This window comes from Callithrix jacchus, chromosome 16 (genome assembly GCF_049354715.1).
Source record: "Callithrix jacchus isolate 240 chromosome 16, calJac240_pri, whole genome shotgun sequence".
Classification (NCBI taxonomy): Eukaryota; Metazoa; Chordata; class Mammalia; order Primates; family Cebidae; genus Callithrix; species Callithrix jacchus.
Window position 1 is genome coordinate 93,028,909 of NC_133517.1, and position 19,591 is coordinate 93,048,499.

The 19,591-nt window shown below is 34.6% G+C and overlaps 1 protein-coding gene across 48 annotated transcripts in view; it reads right to left on the reverse strand.

Moving 5' to 3' along the window:
- RIMS2 (regulating synaptic membrane exocytosis 2) overlaps positions 1 to 19,591 on the reverse strand; it is a 724,815-nt gene that overhangs the window by 328,938 nt on the left and 376,286 nt on the right. For 29 of the 48 annotated variants that reach the window (XM_035276363.3, XM_078353413.1, XM_078353400.1 and 26 more), the window contains 4 exons: positions 7,293 to 7,360; positions 5,339 to 5,458; positions 1,356 to 1,455; positions 438 to 561 (listed from right to left, as the gene is read on the reverse strand). In XM_035276363.3, the coding sequence (XP_035132254.1) occupies positions 438 to 561; positions 1,356 to 1,455; positions 5,339 to 5,458; positions 7,293 to 7,360 (412 nt within the window). Of the gene's footprint in view, positions 1 to 437; positions 562 to 1,355; positions 1,456 to 5,338; positions 5,459 to 6,965; positions 7,175 to 7,292; positions 7,361 to 19,591 lie in introns of all 48 variants that reach the window. The other 19 variants (XM_078353414.1, XM_078353401.1, XM_035276348.3 and 16 more) reach the window with 1 other exon arrangement.

Consider the following 19,591-nt stretch of genomic DNA (forward strand, 5'->3'; position numbering starts at 1 on the left):
AAAGATGTCACATTTTCCATAAACTGTTGCCTCTATCTATAAACTATTACTAGGAATTGTATGTCCTTTGGCTCTTTCTTTCTGATGTTGAAATCTCCATTTTGAAAAATGTAAAATTTCTAGACTATAGTTGATTTATAGTCTCTGTCCCCTACTAAATCGTATAACCACCTTCTAAGGTGTTGCAACAATAAAATGAATAAACACCTAAATATTTCTTCTTCTTTTGTAACTAACTGTATATTCTACCATCTGCATTATCAGATAGAGAGATATCATGATTTTTGGTGAGGTGCTTTTGCTAAGAAAAGATAAAGAGTTATTGTCTATAAAATAATTTATCTCCATAAAGCAATCAGAAATTATTAGATAGCACATTACAAATTGTTTAACAGTATTCAACTTCATACACATATAAAATACTGAAACCAACTTACCCAATAGGCCTGGAAACTACAAGCTCCACTTGTGGTTCAGGTTTGGATTCTAGAATAATGTTGTATACTTCCTCAAAGGTGGCTCCTTGCAATAGCCTTCCATTCCATTCTAACACTTCATCACCTATAGTGTGTGTCAGTAATAACAGTCTTATAAAGAAAATTTGATCCCATAAAATACACTTAACATCAATCTTAAACTTCAATAAACTCCATAGGATAAAATAACCATTATACAATACGAAACATACTGAGAACAGTTCCAGTGACCCAAAATTTGATGACCAGGGTGATAGTATATTTCACAGAAAAGGACAATGGTCAGAGGGAAAAATTACATAAATATTATTTCTGTGCAATTTCTTAATAGAAATTCTAGTTCTAAGCAACTATCAAAATCAGTTGCCTCTGTAAAGATTTTATGACTCTGTACTGTAGGTTCCCCAACACATGTACAACTGAGCACCTTGTTTTCCACTGTCTAAACTCTCTTGTAAAAACCTTAATAATTAGTATCTTATCAAATCCTCTTTAAGGTACTCAAGGATTTCTCCAATAATAGCCATTACCAAAGAGATAAGGAGTAACACATAGTAGGAAATATACATTTATCCATAAAGTTTGTTCTAAACTATGTTGGAATTTTCTCAAAACGAAAAGGTCTTATGGGAAACAAAATGGTTAGTATCAAACACAGATTAGAATATCCATCAGAAAAAATAAGGCAACGTAAATATAAAAATGATTTTATCTACTGTGACTCAAGAAATAATAATTATGACTTTCCAATAATGAAGAGACTTATATTTAAGTTAAATGAACTATCTGTTATTGTCAAATCACTTCTAAATAAATGAAAATATCTCATAACTACTCAAATTGAATGGTGTAAATGTACAATCAAAGGTAAAACTCTACCTGGTCTAAGATGTCCTACAGTATCAGCTAAACTTCCTTTTTTTACTTTAGTAATGAATGCACAAAGCCGACCTGATTCAGTCATCTTTCCTCCTACGACCTGTTTAAAAGAGGAAAGTATTAAGATGGGAATACTGTTAATATAAGCATAGTTGAAGATTCTCGTAAAAAATACCTAGAACAATTTACCACATCTAAAATACTAATTTAATGTACAGAAATGATTTCCTAAATAATTTATTGTCTCTATTAGGTTAGTATGTGCCCTAAGAGCTAAGTCTTTTTCACATATTTCAACTGTTTTGCCATTTAATCCATTATTTGCTGACATGTTGCATAACTTAGAAACAACATAACGCTTGGTAATTTTCCACCTTATTTCAGAATTCTTGCTTTTGTCATTTCCGAAAACGTATTTTACAGTATCATATTAATTATATAAACGTATCTAGTTATAGATGTAAATGTTTTAATACAAAATTTTGGTTTATTTTACTATAATTAAGATATACCACCAAATTTTCATTAGTAATCTTTTAGGAACATTGATAATGTGCACAATGATGATGGATCTTTCTTGAGAAAAATCACAAAATTTACTTAGTTGCGTCAGGAGTAATATAAACTTCAGACCATCTGCATCCCAATCTTTCATTTTCATGTTTCTATTAAAATATATCTTTTAGAAAATGAATAAAAATGTTAGGAATAATGCTGTGGAGTCATACGTATACTTGTAAGATATTAGCATCTTACAAAATTAATGCTTTGATTCTAATCAACTGTCATTCAGACAGTATTTCAACTTGATGGCAAGCGAAGCAAATGATAGCAACCAACTTCACTGACTGAAATGAATTGCTTGTTCTCTTCTAAATGGAGTGAAAGTTATTTGAATTTAAAAATCATGGGGTGTATCTTATTCCATGCATTTTTTCCATAATTACAGTGAATTACACATAGCTGCAATTCAGTTGATAAACTAATTAGTCCTATGTTTGATTCTGAAAATTAAATGTATAGCTCTTAAGTGCCTATATCCTTATGTAAATATTTAAAAACTTTCTTGGCTTAACAAACATTAATAATTAATTAATTAATTATACTGGCTATAATGATTATTGATATTTAAAGCTTGCCAGGCACTGTACTAAATGTTTGCATGTTGATTTATTTAATCATATTACAACAATTCAATTATCCTCATTGAACAGATAAGAATCGAAAGCTAAAGAAGTTTATTTGTCCAGTTTCCTGTAACTAGTAACTCCTGTATTTGGAATTGAAGCCAAGACTTCCTAACATTTATTCTAACACTATAATAGGCATATCTAGATTAAAAATTTTTTTGAGATGAAGGGTCCCACTATATTGCTCAGGCTGGACTTGAACCCCTGGGCTCAAACAATCCTCCTGCCTTAGCTTTCAAAGTAGCTGGAACTATAGGCATGTGCCACTGTCCCTGGAAATGGCCACATCTGAATTAAATCCCACCATCGTCACCATCTTGTGACCATGGGGATGTTACAACACCTCTCTAAGCCTATTTCTCGTCTATTGTGAGTGTTAACTAACAAAACAGATACAAAATGCGCAGGTGAGTGCAAGCCACGTGGATGCCACCCAATGTTAGTTGTCTAATATAGTTTGGATGTTTGTCCCTGTGCAAATCTCACGTTGAATTGTAATCTCCAATGCTGGAGGTGGGTCCTGAGGGCAGGTGTTTGGATCATGCGGCAGATCTCTCATGGCTTGCTGCTGTCTTTGTGATAGTTCTTGCAAGATCTGGTCATTTAAAAGTATGTGGCACCTTGCTTCCCACTCTCACTCTCTTGCTCCTGCTTTTGCCATGTGACATGAGTACTCTCCCTCCACCTTTGACCATAATTGTAAGCTTCCTGAGGCCTCCCCAGAAGCCAAGCAGATGTTGGCACCGTGCTTCCTATAAAGCCTTGGAAATTATAAGCTGACTGAACCTCTTTTCTTTATAAATTATCCAGTATCAGATATTTCTCTATAGCACTCTAAGAATAACCTAATACATGGCCCAATTCCACCTACATCCAGTTTCCTAATATCTCTTACTATATTCTACAAGACAATGTTTATAGCAATAGCTTAGCTCTAAAACATTTACTTTTCTTTTTTGTTGTTGTTGTTTAGATGGAGTTTCACTATTGTTACCCAGACTGGAGTGCAATGGCACAATCTCGGCTCACGGCAACCTCCGTCTCCTGGGTTCAAGCAATTCTGCTGCCTCAGTCTCCCGAGTAGCTGGGACTACAGGTGCACACCACCATGCCCAGCTAATTTTTGTATTTTTAGTAGAGATGGGGTTTCACCTTTTTGACCAGGATGGTCTCAATCTCTTGACTTTGTGATCCACCCACCTCGGCCTCCCAAAGTGCTGGGATTATAGGCGTGAGCCACCGTGCCCGGCCAACATTTACTTTTCTTATCGAGAGACAGGGTCTCACTCTGTTGCCCAGACTGAAGTGCAGTGGTGTGATCATAGCCCACTGTAACCTTGAACTCCTGGGCTTAAGCAATCTTCCTACCTTAGCCTCCTCAGTAGCTAGGACTCCAGGTATGCGCTGCTACGCCCAGCTAATTTAAAACTTTTAGGTAGAGACAGGGTTTCATTATGCTGTCTAGGATGGACTCAAACTCCTGGCCTAAAGTGATTTTCCCACCTGGGCCTTCCAAAGTGTTGGGATTACAGGCATGAGTCACGGCACCTGGCATATTTTTTTTTCTTTCTTTCTTTTTTAAATTGAGACAGAGTTTCGCTCTTGTTACCCAGGCTGGCGTGCAATGGCACGATCTCGACTTGCTGCAACCTCCAACTCCTGGGTTCAGGCAATTCTCCTGCCTAAGCCTCCTGAGTAGCTGGGATTACAGGCACGTGGCACCATGCCCAGCTAATTTTTTGTATTTTTAGTAGAGACGGGGTTTCACCATATTGACCAGGATGGTCTCGATCTCTTGACCCACCTTGGCCTCCCAAAATGCTGGGATTACAGGGGTGAGCCACCGCGCCCAGCCTTCTTTTTTTTTTTTAATTTAAGAGGGAGTCTCACTCTGTTGTCCAGACTGGAGTGCAGTGGCATGATCTCGGCTTACTGCAACCTCTGCCTCCCAGGTTCAAGCAATTCTTTGCATCAGCCTCCCGAGTAGCTGGGATTACAGGCACCCATCACCTTGCTCAGTAATTTTTTGTATTTTTTTAGTAGAGACAGGGTTTTACCATCTTGGCAAGGCTGATCTTGGACTCCTAACCTTGTGATCCACCCGCCTCAGCTTCCCAAAACGTTGGGATTACAGGCGTGAGTCAACAATCCCAGCCTCTTTTTACATTTCAGGTTTTAATTGGTTTTACTAGATTCACAAAAAACAAACAAAGCTCTATTTAATGTATTTACCAAATAATTTTCTGGCATTTTACAGTAAAACATAAATCAATATTTGTATTTAATCTCCCAACATAATTCTTTTTGTTTTTAGACTTCAAACAGTGCTCTCTCTTAAGTGCACATATGCACATACACACATTTTACTGCATTTATACAAAATTATATACATATATTCATCTGTAATATACATAGTGCCTTTCCCAAGTTTTTGAATAATTATAAAAAAACTATCACTTTAATAAAATATAAACATAGATTTAGACTTAAAGAATAAATTGTATAGTTAAAATACACTTGACTACTGTATTTCAAATTCAAATTGATCCTAATGAGGTTACATTTAATGCCTTCCAAATTTATATATACAAGTATTACTGTGGAATTATGGCAACTTCTTAAATAACAGTGGGAAAATGAAATGTTTCATATGATGAGTGCAAATCTTCTCAAATTACTGAAAATGGAAAAATATGCTACTAAATTGGTACAAGTTGAAAGGGTTATCCTTTGCTTTTCTGATAAATCTATAAAAGAGTACAGAGCCAAAATCTCATATATTTTATTACATACCTTCAAGCCAAGCATTGCTCCTGAATCTCGAGGTACACTTCCATCTTTTAGACGCTTATTTAATAAAATGCGACCAATTAAACGATCTCCATCTTTAGATGGCTGCCAGGTTACAGGGTGCTGACATTTTGCATCGACAAACAAAATAAATAAATGATTTTATTTATCATTTTATGACAAATGATCTCTGATTGTACAACCTCTCTAAACTTCAGAATTCCAATATTATGATTACACAAACCAGCTTTCATTTCAAAGCACTGATCATAAGGATGTACTACATTATGCTTATAACCTCAATATAATCTCAAGGTTTTTTTTTTCCAAAATCCAATTACTTCCAATTATTACAGTTCTCTGACACAATACTTAAGTTATATAGCTCTACAAAATCTGAGAAATTTTGAAAATACATGCGACTCTAATTATCTACATGCCGAAAAATAAAAATGCACAGGCAGAAAAGATACAGTGAAAGTCTATCCAACTAAATTCATTTTAAAATGAAAATTTTCTCTTCAAACACTTTTGGAAGATTTTGAAAACCTGTCTTACAGTAAAAATTAAAAACTCAAATCATATTAAAACATTAAATTGGAGCACATGATAAGGGCTTTTTTGAATAGGTTTCTAGATTAAAATAGTAAAATGTATACAAGCCCCCAAATATTTCTCAAATGAATCTGCATGGGAGAAAAAGACTTCATTTACAGAGAACAGATTATGTTTCTCACTTTTCAGAGTTTCTTACATGATTCTTTCAGGTCTTTGATCTATTTAGTAAATTATCTTTACTAGATAATTCAGTGATATTCATCATTTAATAACCTTGAAAACATTAGTAGTTTACTTCTTTCTCAGGGCTGAACCAAGGCCTCTGTAAATAAAAACAGTATTCTATTATGAATGATACGCTAAATAGGAAAGTAAATGATTTGTGTAATCATAGCTTCACGGTTCTCAAAAAGTAACAGGCATATCTTCATGCAAAATTTCGCAGGCAAAACACAAGTTCCAGTCAATCACATCTATATGGCAAAAAGATTTTAGAAGTCCCACTATTCTAAAAGCAAAAATAATAAATATAAAAGCAGATGGCAAGGGCTCTACTACTAATTAATACTACATTAAAACGCTATGACAGAAAACAAAAGACCAAAATGACAGTGAAAGGGAAAAAAGAAAAACAACTTTTTCTGTGCAAACAGACCCAATTATCTCCCTTTTGCCTGGGATTCAAACTATTGATAATTTAATTTTCATCCCAAGGAAAATATATGCAAGCAATCAAATAAGCCAATCCAAAAATTATTTATTTGTGGTTTTTAATAACATTACGAAGTTCTCTCATGTGACAAAAGACAAAAACATTCCTTTGTTCCTAAGTTTTATTTTCATATATTTATTTTTTGGTATGCTGTCAAACAATAAAAACAGCAAAGCAAGCAAGAGGTTTTTTTGGTTTGTTTGTTTTGTTTTGTTTTGTTTTTCTTTTCTGCACCTTAAGAAATGCTACAGTGACCCTTGAGATGCCCTGTCCTTTTATTATGTTCTGTTTTAATGAGTGACAGAGAGCAAACGAAGACCAAATGAGCAGGTTAAAAGGCAGGCTCCACAATCTCAGTACCTTATCACTATGACTATGCTCCTCGTTAAGGGTTGTGCTACTACACGTATCTACCCCAGAGTCCTTAATCTGAGGCTCAGACCATTCCAAATCCTCTTCCAAAGAGTGGCCACCAAAGTACATCATTTTCTTTTGTCTCTCAGACCTGGTGTTAGAGTCCGACAAAACTGCCTGCTCACTAGTTTTTCTTTTTCCCTTTTGACTGTCCCCTACAGGTGTGGGATAAAAAAAAAAAAAGATACAAAAAGAAACATGCAAAGGTGTAAATAAAAAAAGGAAAAGTGAAATGATAACGAAAATTAAATAGTAAGGCTCCACATGTCTCACCAAAGACATTGGGGATACCTCACTGCTATGCCAAGACGTATGATCCAACCAGTTGTAATCCATGTCTCCTGTGAGAGTCAGACAAAAGAGCGCAGTAAAGGAGATGGTGAAAAAAAGGACAGACAGAGACATTATAAACATTTTAAACTGTGTGATCCTGTCTGGTCTCAAGAACTTTGTCTGTAGCACTCACTGTGTGTATGTGTGTGTGTGTGTATATATATATATATATATGCGCCAAAATAAAGCTAATATTCAAAATGAGTAAAATTTATAGAATGTATAATATCAGGTTTAGGTACTCTAGACCGACCCTACAGAACAAAAGTCCTGCAAAAAGAGAAAAAGCTAATAATAAACAGAAATAGAAACCAAAAAAAATGTATATACTGAAAAATAAAAAGACTATCAGCTATGTCTGTTATTCATGCTAATTTTTTTTCCTCTCATGCTGCTCTAAAGACATGAGTTTGTTCTCCAGAGATTAAGGGACATTTTAAAATTTTACATTGGTTTGTCAATAACTACTATTTTAAAAAGCCAAATAATTAAATATCACTTCTGAAATGCAGTATGATATTTTTCATCATGCTAAAACCTCCTAAGGGATTCAGGTGGTTAAAAAAATTATTTCCATAAAATATTAACTTTGCATGAAAATTAAAAAGCAGATTCATTCAATATATATTAGTAAATATAAACTTTACTTAAACATCATGAATTACTTAATAATTTGAAATAATATTTCAACTTTTTCAGAAATTATTCTTATAAAAAGTAAATTAAAAAAATGATTTTGTCAATTTATGTAATTGGCAACTAGGAATGCATATCTACCATTTCCCAAACTTGCATGCTACTTATTTGCTCGGTATTTCAAAATATAAAATTTTTTACCTTAAATATCTTTTTAGTCTATATGTGCACATATGTCTTTAAAAATTCAATTTATATTTTATTTTTCTAAAAATACTTATGGAACACCTTCCATTTGCTATGTATTATGCCAATCTCTACTGTAAAGGGTAAAACAATGAAATATGCTTACAACAGAGTAGGGATAGAGAAACAGAACAAATCAGTGTTATACAGGAAAATACAATACACTATGGAAGAGTACAATAAGATCTAATTTAGACTTTGGGGTCAGCAAACACCCATAAAGTAATAATGTTTAAGATGAGAACTGAAGGATGTGACAACATGGTGCTGTGAAAGAACTGAAGGAATACCATGGTTTCTGAAGCAAAAAGAATGAGGAAGAATATAATACTAAGAGAGACTGGTGAGGCAGCACAGACCAACTTAGATAGGTCTATCTATGTCATATTAAAGATTTTAAATTTCAACCATTGAAGGATTTTACGTGAAATGGTGACAAGATCTGATGAACATTTTTAAATGATGAATCTAAGTACTATGTAGAGACTAGGTTGTATGACCAAAAGTTAAAAGGCATTTACAATAACCCTTGGGAAAGGTAACTATGGCTTGAAAAAAGATAATAGCAGTAGACACGGTAAGAAAAAAGGGACTGAGAGATGTTTCTGAGATAGAAATAACAGTGTTAAGAAAGACTAAAGAGTCAAAGTTAACTCCCTGATTTCTGGCATTAACAACTGAATGAAAGAAAACATTTATGAGATAGACTAGTAGAAGAACACTTCTTGTTAGAGAAGGGTAAGAGGGAATTACTCTATTTTATAAAATATATGACGCCACTGACTATAGGACTCATAAATTTCAGGATATGAAAGTGATAAAAATGTACAGCTTAAAATGTATTAAATATAGTGGTTGATTTTTGATATATCATTTGAACCAAGTGGACATATAAGAAAGAAACTGGTCAGGGTGTAATAAAACTTAAAGTTTTGATCTGGAGACACAAATTGGTAATTATTAACATACAGACAGGAGTAAGTGAGATCATTTAGGAATAGAGGGCAAAATAAGGTATGAAGAGAACCGAAAGTGATTTCTAACATTTAGTGTTTGATTTGAGAAAAAAAAGAGAAAAGATTGAGAAACAGCATGCAGAGAATAAAAGGAAGGAAGGAGGGAGATAGAGGGAGGTCTCCAAATCAAATAGTTTCCTAAAACATAGAAGAAATCAACTATACTGAATGATTTTTACATATCAAATGAGATCAGGAGGTGAAAAGTATGCATTGGATTTGGCAACATGAAGATTAGAAAAGATAACAGGAAGAACAATTGGATAGAATGATAACAATTAAAATAAGACTGAAGAAACTGAAGAACAAAGGGAAGTGGAAAAGTAGAAAAAGTTGTGTGTAAATGAATGGTTCTTAAATTGCAATCCTCAAATTGCATCATCAGCAACAACTGGGAACATGCTAGAAATGTAAATTCTTGGGTGCTGCTCTAGACTTCATGAATCAGAAACTGTTGGTGGGCTTAACAATCTATTTAACAAGGCTTCCAGATAATTATGATCAGAGATTTGAAAATTACTGGAGACAATTCTTTGAAAAAACTTACTTATAAAAGAGAATGAGGCTTTATTATCTAACACACACAATATGCAATTTGTAGAAAAGAACCCCATTCTTTAACCCGTGCACTAGAGAAGTGCTTCCCAAGCCTTTTCATGGCACAAATAATTACAGTATTGTTAAAACACACTTGAGTACGTAGAGATGACCAGTACAGGGGATAATTATGCCCATGTCTGGATGGCTACTCAAAAGGCTAAGTGTATCTGAGTCTCAGAAAACTGGTAGCCGTTTCAAAATACAGTATTGTCCCATAACAAAGCATTGACAAATCTGTACATTAGAGAAAAAATAGTATGAAGCCTGTAAATAAAAATTCTTAACACTTTTAAGTGACAGTAAGAAAAGTCAGCTCAAAATTTCTCTTCTCCTTCTGCGCTTGCCTCTCTACCAAAAAGGCAGAAATGTAATTCTTCTTCTCTGAAAATAAAAACATATAATAAGCTGTTTAACCATTTGAAACTAAAGCAAAACATCTGATTGGCAAAAATCTGTCATATAGGTTGGATGCAGTGACTCGTGCCTGTAATCTCAGCACTTTGGGAGGCTGAAATGGGTGGATCATCTGAGGTCAGGAGTTTGAGACCAGCCTGGATAACATGGTGAAACTCTGTCTCTATTAAAAATACAAAAATTAGCCAGGCATGGTGGCATGTAGCTCTCAGTCCCAGTACCTGGGAAGCTGAAACAAGAGAATCACTTGAACCCAGAAGGCATAAGTTGCAGTGAGCTGAGATGGCACCACTGCACTCCAGCCTGTGCAACAGAGCAAGACTTCATCTCCAAAAACCAAAACCAAAACCAAGCAAAACAGAACTGTCAAATATAAGTACTAAATAAATGCTTGCTGAATGACTAAAAATTAGTGTCCCTGTAAGAATAAGATAATTAATGGTAGATCATATAGAAAATAGTCCTAAAACTATTAAGACTATTGATAATATTTATCACTTGATATTTTTATTTTTTGCATCTTAAAAGTACAGAACTAAGAAAATAAAATATCTTTCTTTAGTAACAGTGCAAAAATGTATTGCTGGGCTTTCCAGTTCTAGAACAAGAACTAGAAAACACATAAAGAACCATATGGAAATTTTAGAACTAAAAAATAACTGAAATAGAAAAAGCAAATTGACAGGTTCAACCATAGAATGGCGAGGACAGAGGAATGATGCAGTGAACTTGAAGACAGAACAAGGAAAATGACCCAGTCTGAAAAACATACAGGAAACAGACTAAAGAAAAAAAAAGAAAATGGACACAGCCAAAAGGGCCAAAAAAAAACTACAGTAAAAAGGCTAACACTCATATTATTGTTAAGTCCAGAAGAAAAGAAAGTGAATAAATCTTTAAAAAAAAAAAAAAAAAAAAGGTATTCAAAGAAAAAGAGACTGAAAATGTCCAAAATTTGGCCAAAGGTAGAAGCTTAAAGAATCAAGAAACTATGTAAAATCCTAGACAAGAAATACCCAAAGATATCTGTTACAAGATACACCATAATCAAACTAAAACTAAAAATGAACTGTCTTAAAAGTAGCAAGAAAAAACCACTTTACCTAAAGGGAAACACAATTTGAATGGCAGATTTCTCATCAGAAACCTTAGAGGTCAGAAGGAAGTGGCACAATATTTTTCAATGCTAAAATAAAAGAAATGTCAACCTGAATTCGAAATATGATAAAATTATCTCTCAGAAAAGAATGAGAAATACATTCTTAGACAAAAGAAAACAAAGAGAATCTGTAACCAGCAGATCTACCCTAAAAAAAATAACTAAAGGAAGTTCTGGAAACAAAAGAGAAACAAAAAAGAAGGAACCTGAAAGTATCAAGAAGAAATAAAGAACATAGTAAGCAAAAATATGGGTTTTCTTTCTCCTCTTGAGTTTTCTAAACTCCGTTTTTGATGCTTAAAGTACAGAGCATACATTGTCTGGCGTGGTTTTCAATATATATAGAGAAAATATTTAAGACAAGTCCATTAGGAGATAAAGGAGAAAATAAAGGAATTTAAATGATTTAAGGTTTCTACATTTCACTCTAGTTAAATGTCAACACCAATGTAATATATTACCTAGAGCAACCACACAAAAAACCTACAAAAAGAAATACACTTAAACACTATAGGCAATTGAGACACAATTTACAATTCTAAAAATATGCTCAAATAACCCATAGGAAGGCAAGGTAAAGAAAATAATGCAATGAAAACAGAAGGAACAAACAGAAACAAAAAGGAACAAAAAAGAAAATGCCGAACTATAAATGAGCTGCAGGTCAATATTCCTTATGATTATAAAACAGAAATCCTTAACAAAATATTAGCAAACAGAATTCAGTAAAAAGAATTATATGCAATGTCCTCAGACAAAAATGGAAAGGCTGATGGCAAAATAGAAAAACAAAAAAGAATTATACTCTATGACCAAATGAGGTTTATTCCTGGAAGGCAAGATTGGTTGAATATTTGAAAATCAATGTATCCACATATTAACAAGTTAAAGGAAAAAAATTACATGATCTTATCCAGTGACCACTGATGCATAAAAAGCATTAATGATTTTGAAAGAACTCTAAAAATATAGAGGGGAATTGGCTCAAACTAACACAGAACAACAATAAAAATCCAACAGCTAAGATTATACTTAATGACAAAAGACTGAATACTTTATATAAATAGAAATTTCACCAAAGAGGATATCTTCATTTATAAGAGCCAAAGAGTAGAAACAACCAAAATATCCATTAATAACTGTGGTATATCCATACCATGGAATGCTACTTGGAAATAAGGGAAAACCTATACACACAACAAGGATAGACCTCGAGGGCATTATATGAAATGGAAAAAACTTAAAATGTCACATACTGTATGACTGATAAAAATATAGACATAAAGAACAAATTGGTGGTTGACAGACATTAGGGATAGTGGAGGAGAAGGATGTTATTAGAAAGAGGAAGCATAAGGACGATCTTTATGGTAATACAGTAGTTCTTCATCTTTATAGAATTGGTGGTTATATGAATTCATACATGTGATAAGATGTCCTAGAACTATAAAAACATTGTTCCAGTATTAATTTCTTAATTATAGTTCTGCAAGGTATAACCATTGAGGAAACTGGGTGAAGCACATATAGGATCTCACTGAACTATCTTTCCAACTTCCTGCAAATCTATGAATATTTCAGAGTAAAAATCTAAAAATAATGTTTTGCTGCCTTCATAGACCATCACCACCCCATCAGAAGACATGTTCAAATAAAAGGCTAGAGTACCACTTGTCAGCACGATGTAGACAAGGTCAGTGCTTCAGATAGGAAGTTACACAAAAAGCACACTAAATCCTATCCAACTCTGGTATTCAGTTATTCTACTGGCACAAATTAAACATACTTAAATATGAGGCCTGACTAAAAATAATCAAAAGATTTGAACCTTTGACTAAAATTTCCATTCACGTATCTCTATTGTAAAATGCAAACTAACCTAATTATGTGTGTTTGTGTTCTATACACAGAGAAAAAATGTTCAGATATTCTATTTTTAACTTTTTCTACAGTCATTATATTAAGACAACAGTTTATTAACTCTTTTATGTCATTGTTTTTCATTACTTTGATTTAATAAAGGCTTAATAATTAAATCATGTAGTACATAAAGGCATTCTTTAACAATCTCATTTTCAACTTCATCATGTTTATAAAGTAATAGCATGTCGTAACAGAAAGAGTTCTATAGTTGAAGCTAGAAAACCTGTACTAAAATACTGACTTTATCCCTTATCAATTTTATGGTTTATGCAAGTCAGGGGCCTCATTTTCTCATCTGTTTTGAAAAAAATTAGTTGTGATAATTAACAGACAGCTGAGAGTCTTAAGATACTCATGAAGCTCTTTGTAAAGTATAGAGTCATTCCAAGTTCACGATATCATCATCATTTTAAAAAATATTAACTTTCTAATTAGGTAAGGAAAATTCAACTATGACCCTTTTATGTTTTTTATTTCCATTTTTGGTATTTTTTCCTCCTTTCAAACTTGTCAAGCTATATATGGGGGCATTTCCCAATGTGTACCCCATGGAATACTGGTTCTGCAAAATGTTAAAGGGCATTGAGTAATTTAAAAGCTCTAATCAAATAACTTTGGAAGAGTCTGGATGAAGTCCAATTAAATAGATCCCTTGAGTGTTGGATGTTTTTTCAAACAGTAAGGACAATATGCTTCACTAAGAGGATTATATTATATTGTTTCCATAAACTTAATTAAAACACAGAAGCTTTATCAGAGGACAAGCGTCCTAGGAACTATATTTTGAGATATAATACTGAAAACTTCCTGGAGGGTCATTTACCCTTATAAAATAGTCACTAAAATGAATAATAAGTCTTCAGATTTTCCCACTCCAAAGAAAATGTTCTATAAACTATTAAACACAAAGTCCAACCAAGAAAAGGTCATATATAGAGAATATTATCTAAGGCAATGGTTTGCAAACTATGTTCGATGGAGTTGCTTCAGAGACAACTAACTGTTGGACACTGTGCAGAGGACTGATTCTGAGGTTGTAGCCCATAATCCCCATCTCCTGGTATTCATGACTTTGTGGAACCTGTGACTTTCTCATAAACAAGGTAGGGAGATAGTAAGGTGATGGGATCTTACTCCCATGATACTGTTAAGTTTTATAAAATTTTTGCCTTGCTAGTTAGCTTGTTTCAGATACTCTCTTTGCTGGCTTAATGAAGAAATCAGCCATGATGTAAAGCCCATGTTACAAAGGAACTGCAGGCAGCCTTTAGGAACTATGGATACCTTCTAGGAACTGCTAACAGCCTTTAGGAGCTGTGAGGGAGATGACGGCAGCTTCTTGTCAAAAAAATAAATAAATTCTGCCAACAATCTTATCAAATTTGGAATCAGATTCTTCCCGGAATCAAGTGTCTAGATAGAAATGCAGCACAGATGACAACTTGATCGCAGCTGAGGGAAACCTAGCTTAGTCACATTAAGACTCCTAACCAACAGAAAATGTGAGATAATAAACATGTGTTTTAAGCTGCTAAGTTCCTGGTAATTGGCTCTTAATTCATTGCCAGCTCTGAAAGCAGGAGATGTTAGAGTAGAAACCAAACCAAAATGTCAGTAGATCTAGAGGGTCCCATATGTTTAGACCAAGTCTTAAGCTCCAATACAAAAGCATGGCTAAAGTACAGTAGTATTTGAAGTAGGGTGATAAACATTATCCATAATTAGTTTTTAATGTCTTGCTCTTTCAGTATTACTAACATATTCTTCTCTAATAACATGTAATTGATGAAATGATTGCATATGTGGCATACATTAGAATTCATCTTTGAATACACAATTTGAAACTTTTAGGTTACACAGGTACAAATAGGAGCTTAAGAAATGAACACAGGGAAGGGAGCACTACACACTGGGGTCTATTAGGGGGAATAGGGGAGGGGCAGCGGTGGGGGAGCTGGGGAGGGATAGCATGGGGAGAAATGCCAAATGTGGGTGAAGGGGAGGAAGGCAGCAAAACACACTGCCACGTGTGTACCTATGCCACTATCTTGCATGCTCTGCACATGTACCGCAAAACCTAAAATGCAATTAAAAATAAATAAATAAATAAAAAATAAAGATATTCACATTCTAGAAATATAGGAAGGTAAAATATATAATTTAAATATATATATAGATTTTCTTGGAAGCATATAGTCTCATTTCCTGCAACTAGTGGGCATAAACAGCTAAGTATCAAGCCCAAGTGTTAATTATAAAAGTAGCAATGCTCTAAACAAAGTAAAATTCTTAATGTCAGCAAGTTTGCTATGCTAAGGGTAGAATCCTGATAGTAGGGAAACCTGAGGCATGGGATGGGGACATCTTAGCTCCGTGTACTTGAAATTTCTAAAACTAGATCCCCTGAACCCTCTGAATTCCAAGGGAAAATCTGCCAAAGCCTGAACATGCATAAGTAGGCATTCCTTCTTTTTAAAAGCTAGCACTTCCACCTGTTTGATGAAGATGTAGAGGCTATTTCTTTGCAAAACAATAAATGATTCTCTCAGTATCTATTTCCACTTCCTTTCCTAACCATAAGGGTTAAGTTACAACATAACCCAATGAGAGAAATATGGGGCCTTATAGGGGAAGAAAGAGACTATGCCCCATTCCACCCCACCTCCACAAAACAAACAAACAAACAAAACAAAAAAAAAACACTATAGATCCTCAACAAAATGCAGAAGGAATACCCAGGAAGTTACATATGAGAATGCATCTTGACAATCTTGGATTGGGAGGAATGTTGATGGATAGAGTTTGGTAAGACACAGTTTGTAGATATAGGAGCACTCTTCTGTGAAGGAAGATTTAACATTCTGGAAAAAACTCTAGAAAATTATGTTAAAATGTAATCGTTCTTGGAAGCTTGGAAAAAGTGGTGGCCAAAACCAAGAGAGACAGAAAAGTCAGAAAGGCCATGGAAGAAAGTAGAAGAAAGGATTCAAAGACTCAGAGAATCAGGTATGCTAAAGTGGAGATAACACACAAACCAAAAAGCAAGTCAGCAGGTTCTAAGAGACATCCAGATGTCCCTCCATTTGCAAAAAAAATAAGAAACACACTGCTGAGGCAGACACCAGCATCAGTGAGAATACCAGTGTTGACTTTCCTCTGACAGTAAGAGATGCTCTTATCTGGCCTCCCCAAAAACAAAAGGATAAAGAGGAGCATCAAATAGAGTCCAGGTGACAGCTAATAGCAATCAAATGCATAGTTAGTGACATTATTATTATTATTATTAGAAAGAAAGAGAAAGGGGGAGAGAGAACAGGAGTCTTGCTCTATTGCCCAGGCTGAAATGCAATCTAAAAATAGGTATTAAAAACCTCTTTTATGCCAATAATTGTGCTTAACAGCAGAGACAGGAAGAAATGAAGGAAGAAAATAACAAACAAAAAGCCAACCAATATTTCATTTAAATCTGTGAAATGCTATGCAAATGCTGAAGAGTGATTTACTTCCAATTATGTGGTCGCTTTCAAAATTGGTATAATGTGATACTGAGAAAGATGTATATTCTGTGGACCTGGGGTGAAGAATTCTATAAATATTCACTGAGCTTACTTGTTCCAGGTCTGAGTTCAAATCATAGATGTCCTGTTAATTTTCTATCTTGTTGATCCATCGAATATTAACAATATGGTGTCAAAGTCTCCTGCTATTATTGTGCGGGAGTCCAAGTCTCTTCATAAGTCATTAAGAACTTGTCCTATGTATCTGGGTGTTCTTATATTGGGTGCATATATATTTACGATCATTGACTCCCCTTGTTGCATTGATCCTTTTACCATTATGTAATGTCCTTCTTTGTTTCTTTTAGTCTTTGTTACTATTAAAGTCTATTTTGTCAGAGAGGAAAGTTACAACTCCTGTTTTTTGTTGTTTTTTTTTTCCTCTCCATTTGATTGGTAAGTCTTCCACCAACACTTTGTTTTGAGTCTTTGTGTGCCCCTGCTTATGAGATGGACCTGGAAACAGCATAATGATGGGTTTTGACTTTTTATTCAATTTGCCTGTCTGTGTCTTTGACTGGGGCATTTAATCCATTTAAATTTAGGATTAATATTGATATTTGTGAGTTTAATATTGTCATTTAATGCTAGCTGGCTATTTTACCCATTAATTGATATATATTCTTCATTATGGAGATACTCTTTATCTTTTGGTTAGTATTTGGGATGCCTGATACTGGTTGTTCCTTTCTGCATATAGTGTTTCTTTCAGAAGCTCTTGTAAAACAGGCCTGGTGGTGATGAAATCTCTGAGTACTTGCTTGTTCACAAAAAATTTTATTTTCCTTCATTTATGAAACTTAGTTTGGCTGGATATGAGATTCTGGATTGAAAATTCTTTTCTTTGAGGATATTGAATATTGACCCCCACTCTCTTCTAGTTTGTAGAGTTTCTGCTGAGAGATCTGCTTTGAGTCCGATAGGCTTCCCTTTATGGGTAACCTGACCTTTCTCTCTAGCTGCCCTTAGAATTTTCTCCTTTATTTCAACCCTGGTGAATCTAACGATTATATGTCTTGGGGTTGCTCTACTTGAGGAATATCTTTGTGGTGTTCTCTGTATTACATGGAGTTGAGCATTGTCCTGCCTTACTAGGTTAGGAAAGTTTTCTTGAATAATATCCTGAAGAATATTTTCCAGCTTGGAAACATCATGTCCGGTTCACTGATGGGATAGCTTGGCATGTGTATAAAAGCCAAAAGTGGACTGTTGCTGCACCACAGCCCTATTTAAGAGTGGCCCTGAAAGAAAGCAATGAAGAAAATAGGGCAGGGCTTCAGATGGCCATCCATTTTGTGTTAAAAAAAAAAAAAGGTGCTATGAAGTAAGAATATATACAAACACATAGGCAAGGGTAAATAGCTTGACTAATAATAGGCCAACAAGATAAAAAACTGACAAGATTGACAAAAAAGAGGTCTGGAAAAGTGGTTTGTGAAAATATCCATGGGAATAAGGGAAAAAAAGATGTTTGTATCATGCTTTGAAGCCCTTGGGATAGCTGGGTTCTTTGGATGGTCCTTATACAAACCATCTCTCATGTCCTTCTGAAGACTCTTCTCCCTGTATTTTCTGTGAGCTTTTTTTTTAATAACAAATAGAATACGGCAGGAATGATGCCACATGAGTCCAAAGCTAGGACAGAATAAGTGGTGTCACAGAATTATATCTCTCTGAGCCCTGAGGCATCATATAAGAAGTCCTACTAACTGGAAACTGCTATGTTAGAGAGAGACCAACTGGTTCAGAATCCCAGCTAACCATACCTGCTAAGGTGCCAGATGTGCAAAAGAAGTCATTTTGGAGCCTTTAGATGAGCTCATACCACCAGCTAAACTCCACCAGTGTTAACTTTTGTAGCATCATATGAAGAAAAACTACCTAGTTGAACATTGACTGAATTCCAGACTCACAAAATCATGCAAAAGGTAGTACTTGTAGGTAGTGGCACAAAGTGTTGAGTTCTCTTCACAAAAATCAAGCATAAGTCTGGAAAATTTGGTAACAACAATTTGTATGGCTGTGAAAACCAAACAAAAGCAGATACCAAATTGGGAAAAACTTCTAGAGCTTCAGATAATAACAACAGACATATGTTACCTTCTTACCTAGGGTGGCCTGCATAACTTTCTTCTACCATAGGACATACATGGGAGGGGTCTACTGAAAGGATCAATAAATCTGTCACTATGAGGATGGCTGGGAAAACCAGCAGCTTTGCTACCAGAAGACATAAACTTGATTTGGAAGGAAGCTGAAACCCCCAGATTTTGTCAGCCAAAAGAGGCAAAGCCAGTAAGAAACAGAAAAACAGCACTTTTCCTAGCCATAGGCTATATTCAAACAAAGCGCGAAGTAGACCAGCCAGAAATTAGACAGGAAGACCATGGAAATAAGAGACCCTCAGAAAAGTGAAATACACTTTCCACACGTATCAGGCTAAGAAATTATGCCATTTCTTAGTCACAGGGGATATCCTGAGAGAGCATGGTAGAAAGTAAAACCCAAGGGTTACTTGAAAACTGGCTGAACTTTAAATGTATCAGTATATCACACACAGATTAAATGGCTGGAATAAGCTGGAATCTTTCAAATTCAAGATATTTGAGCACAACTTCTGTCCAAATCTTTCACTAACAATATGAGTCATGACCCAAAGAGTAGAGACTTCAGTAGACACATACCATG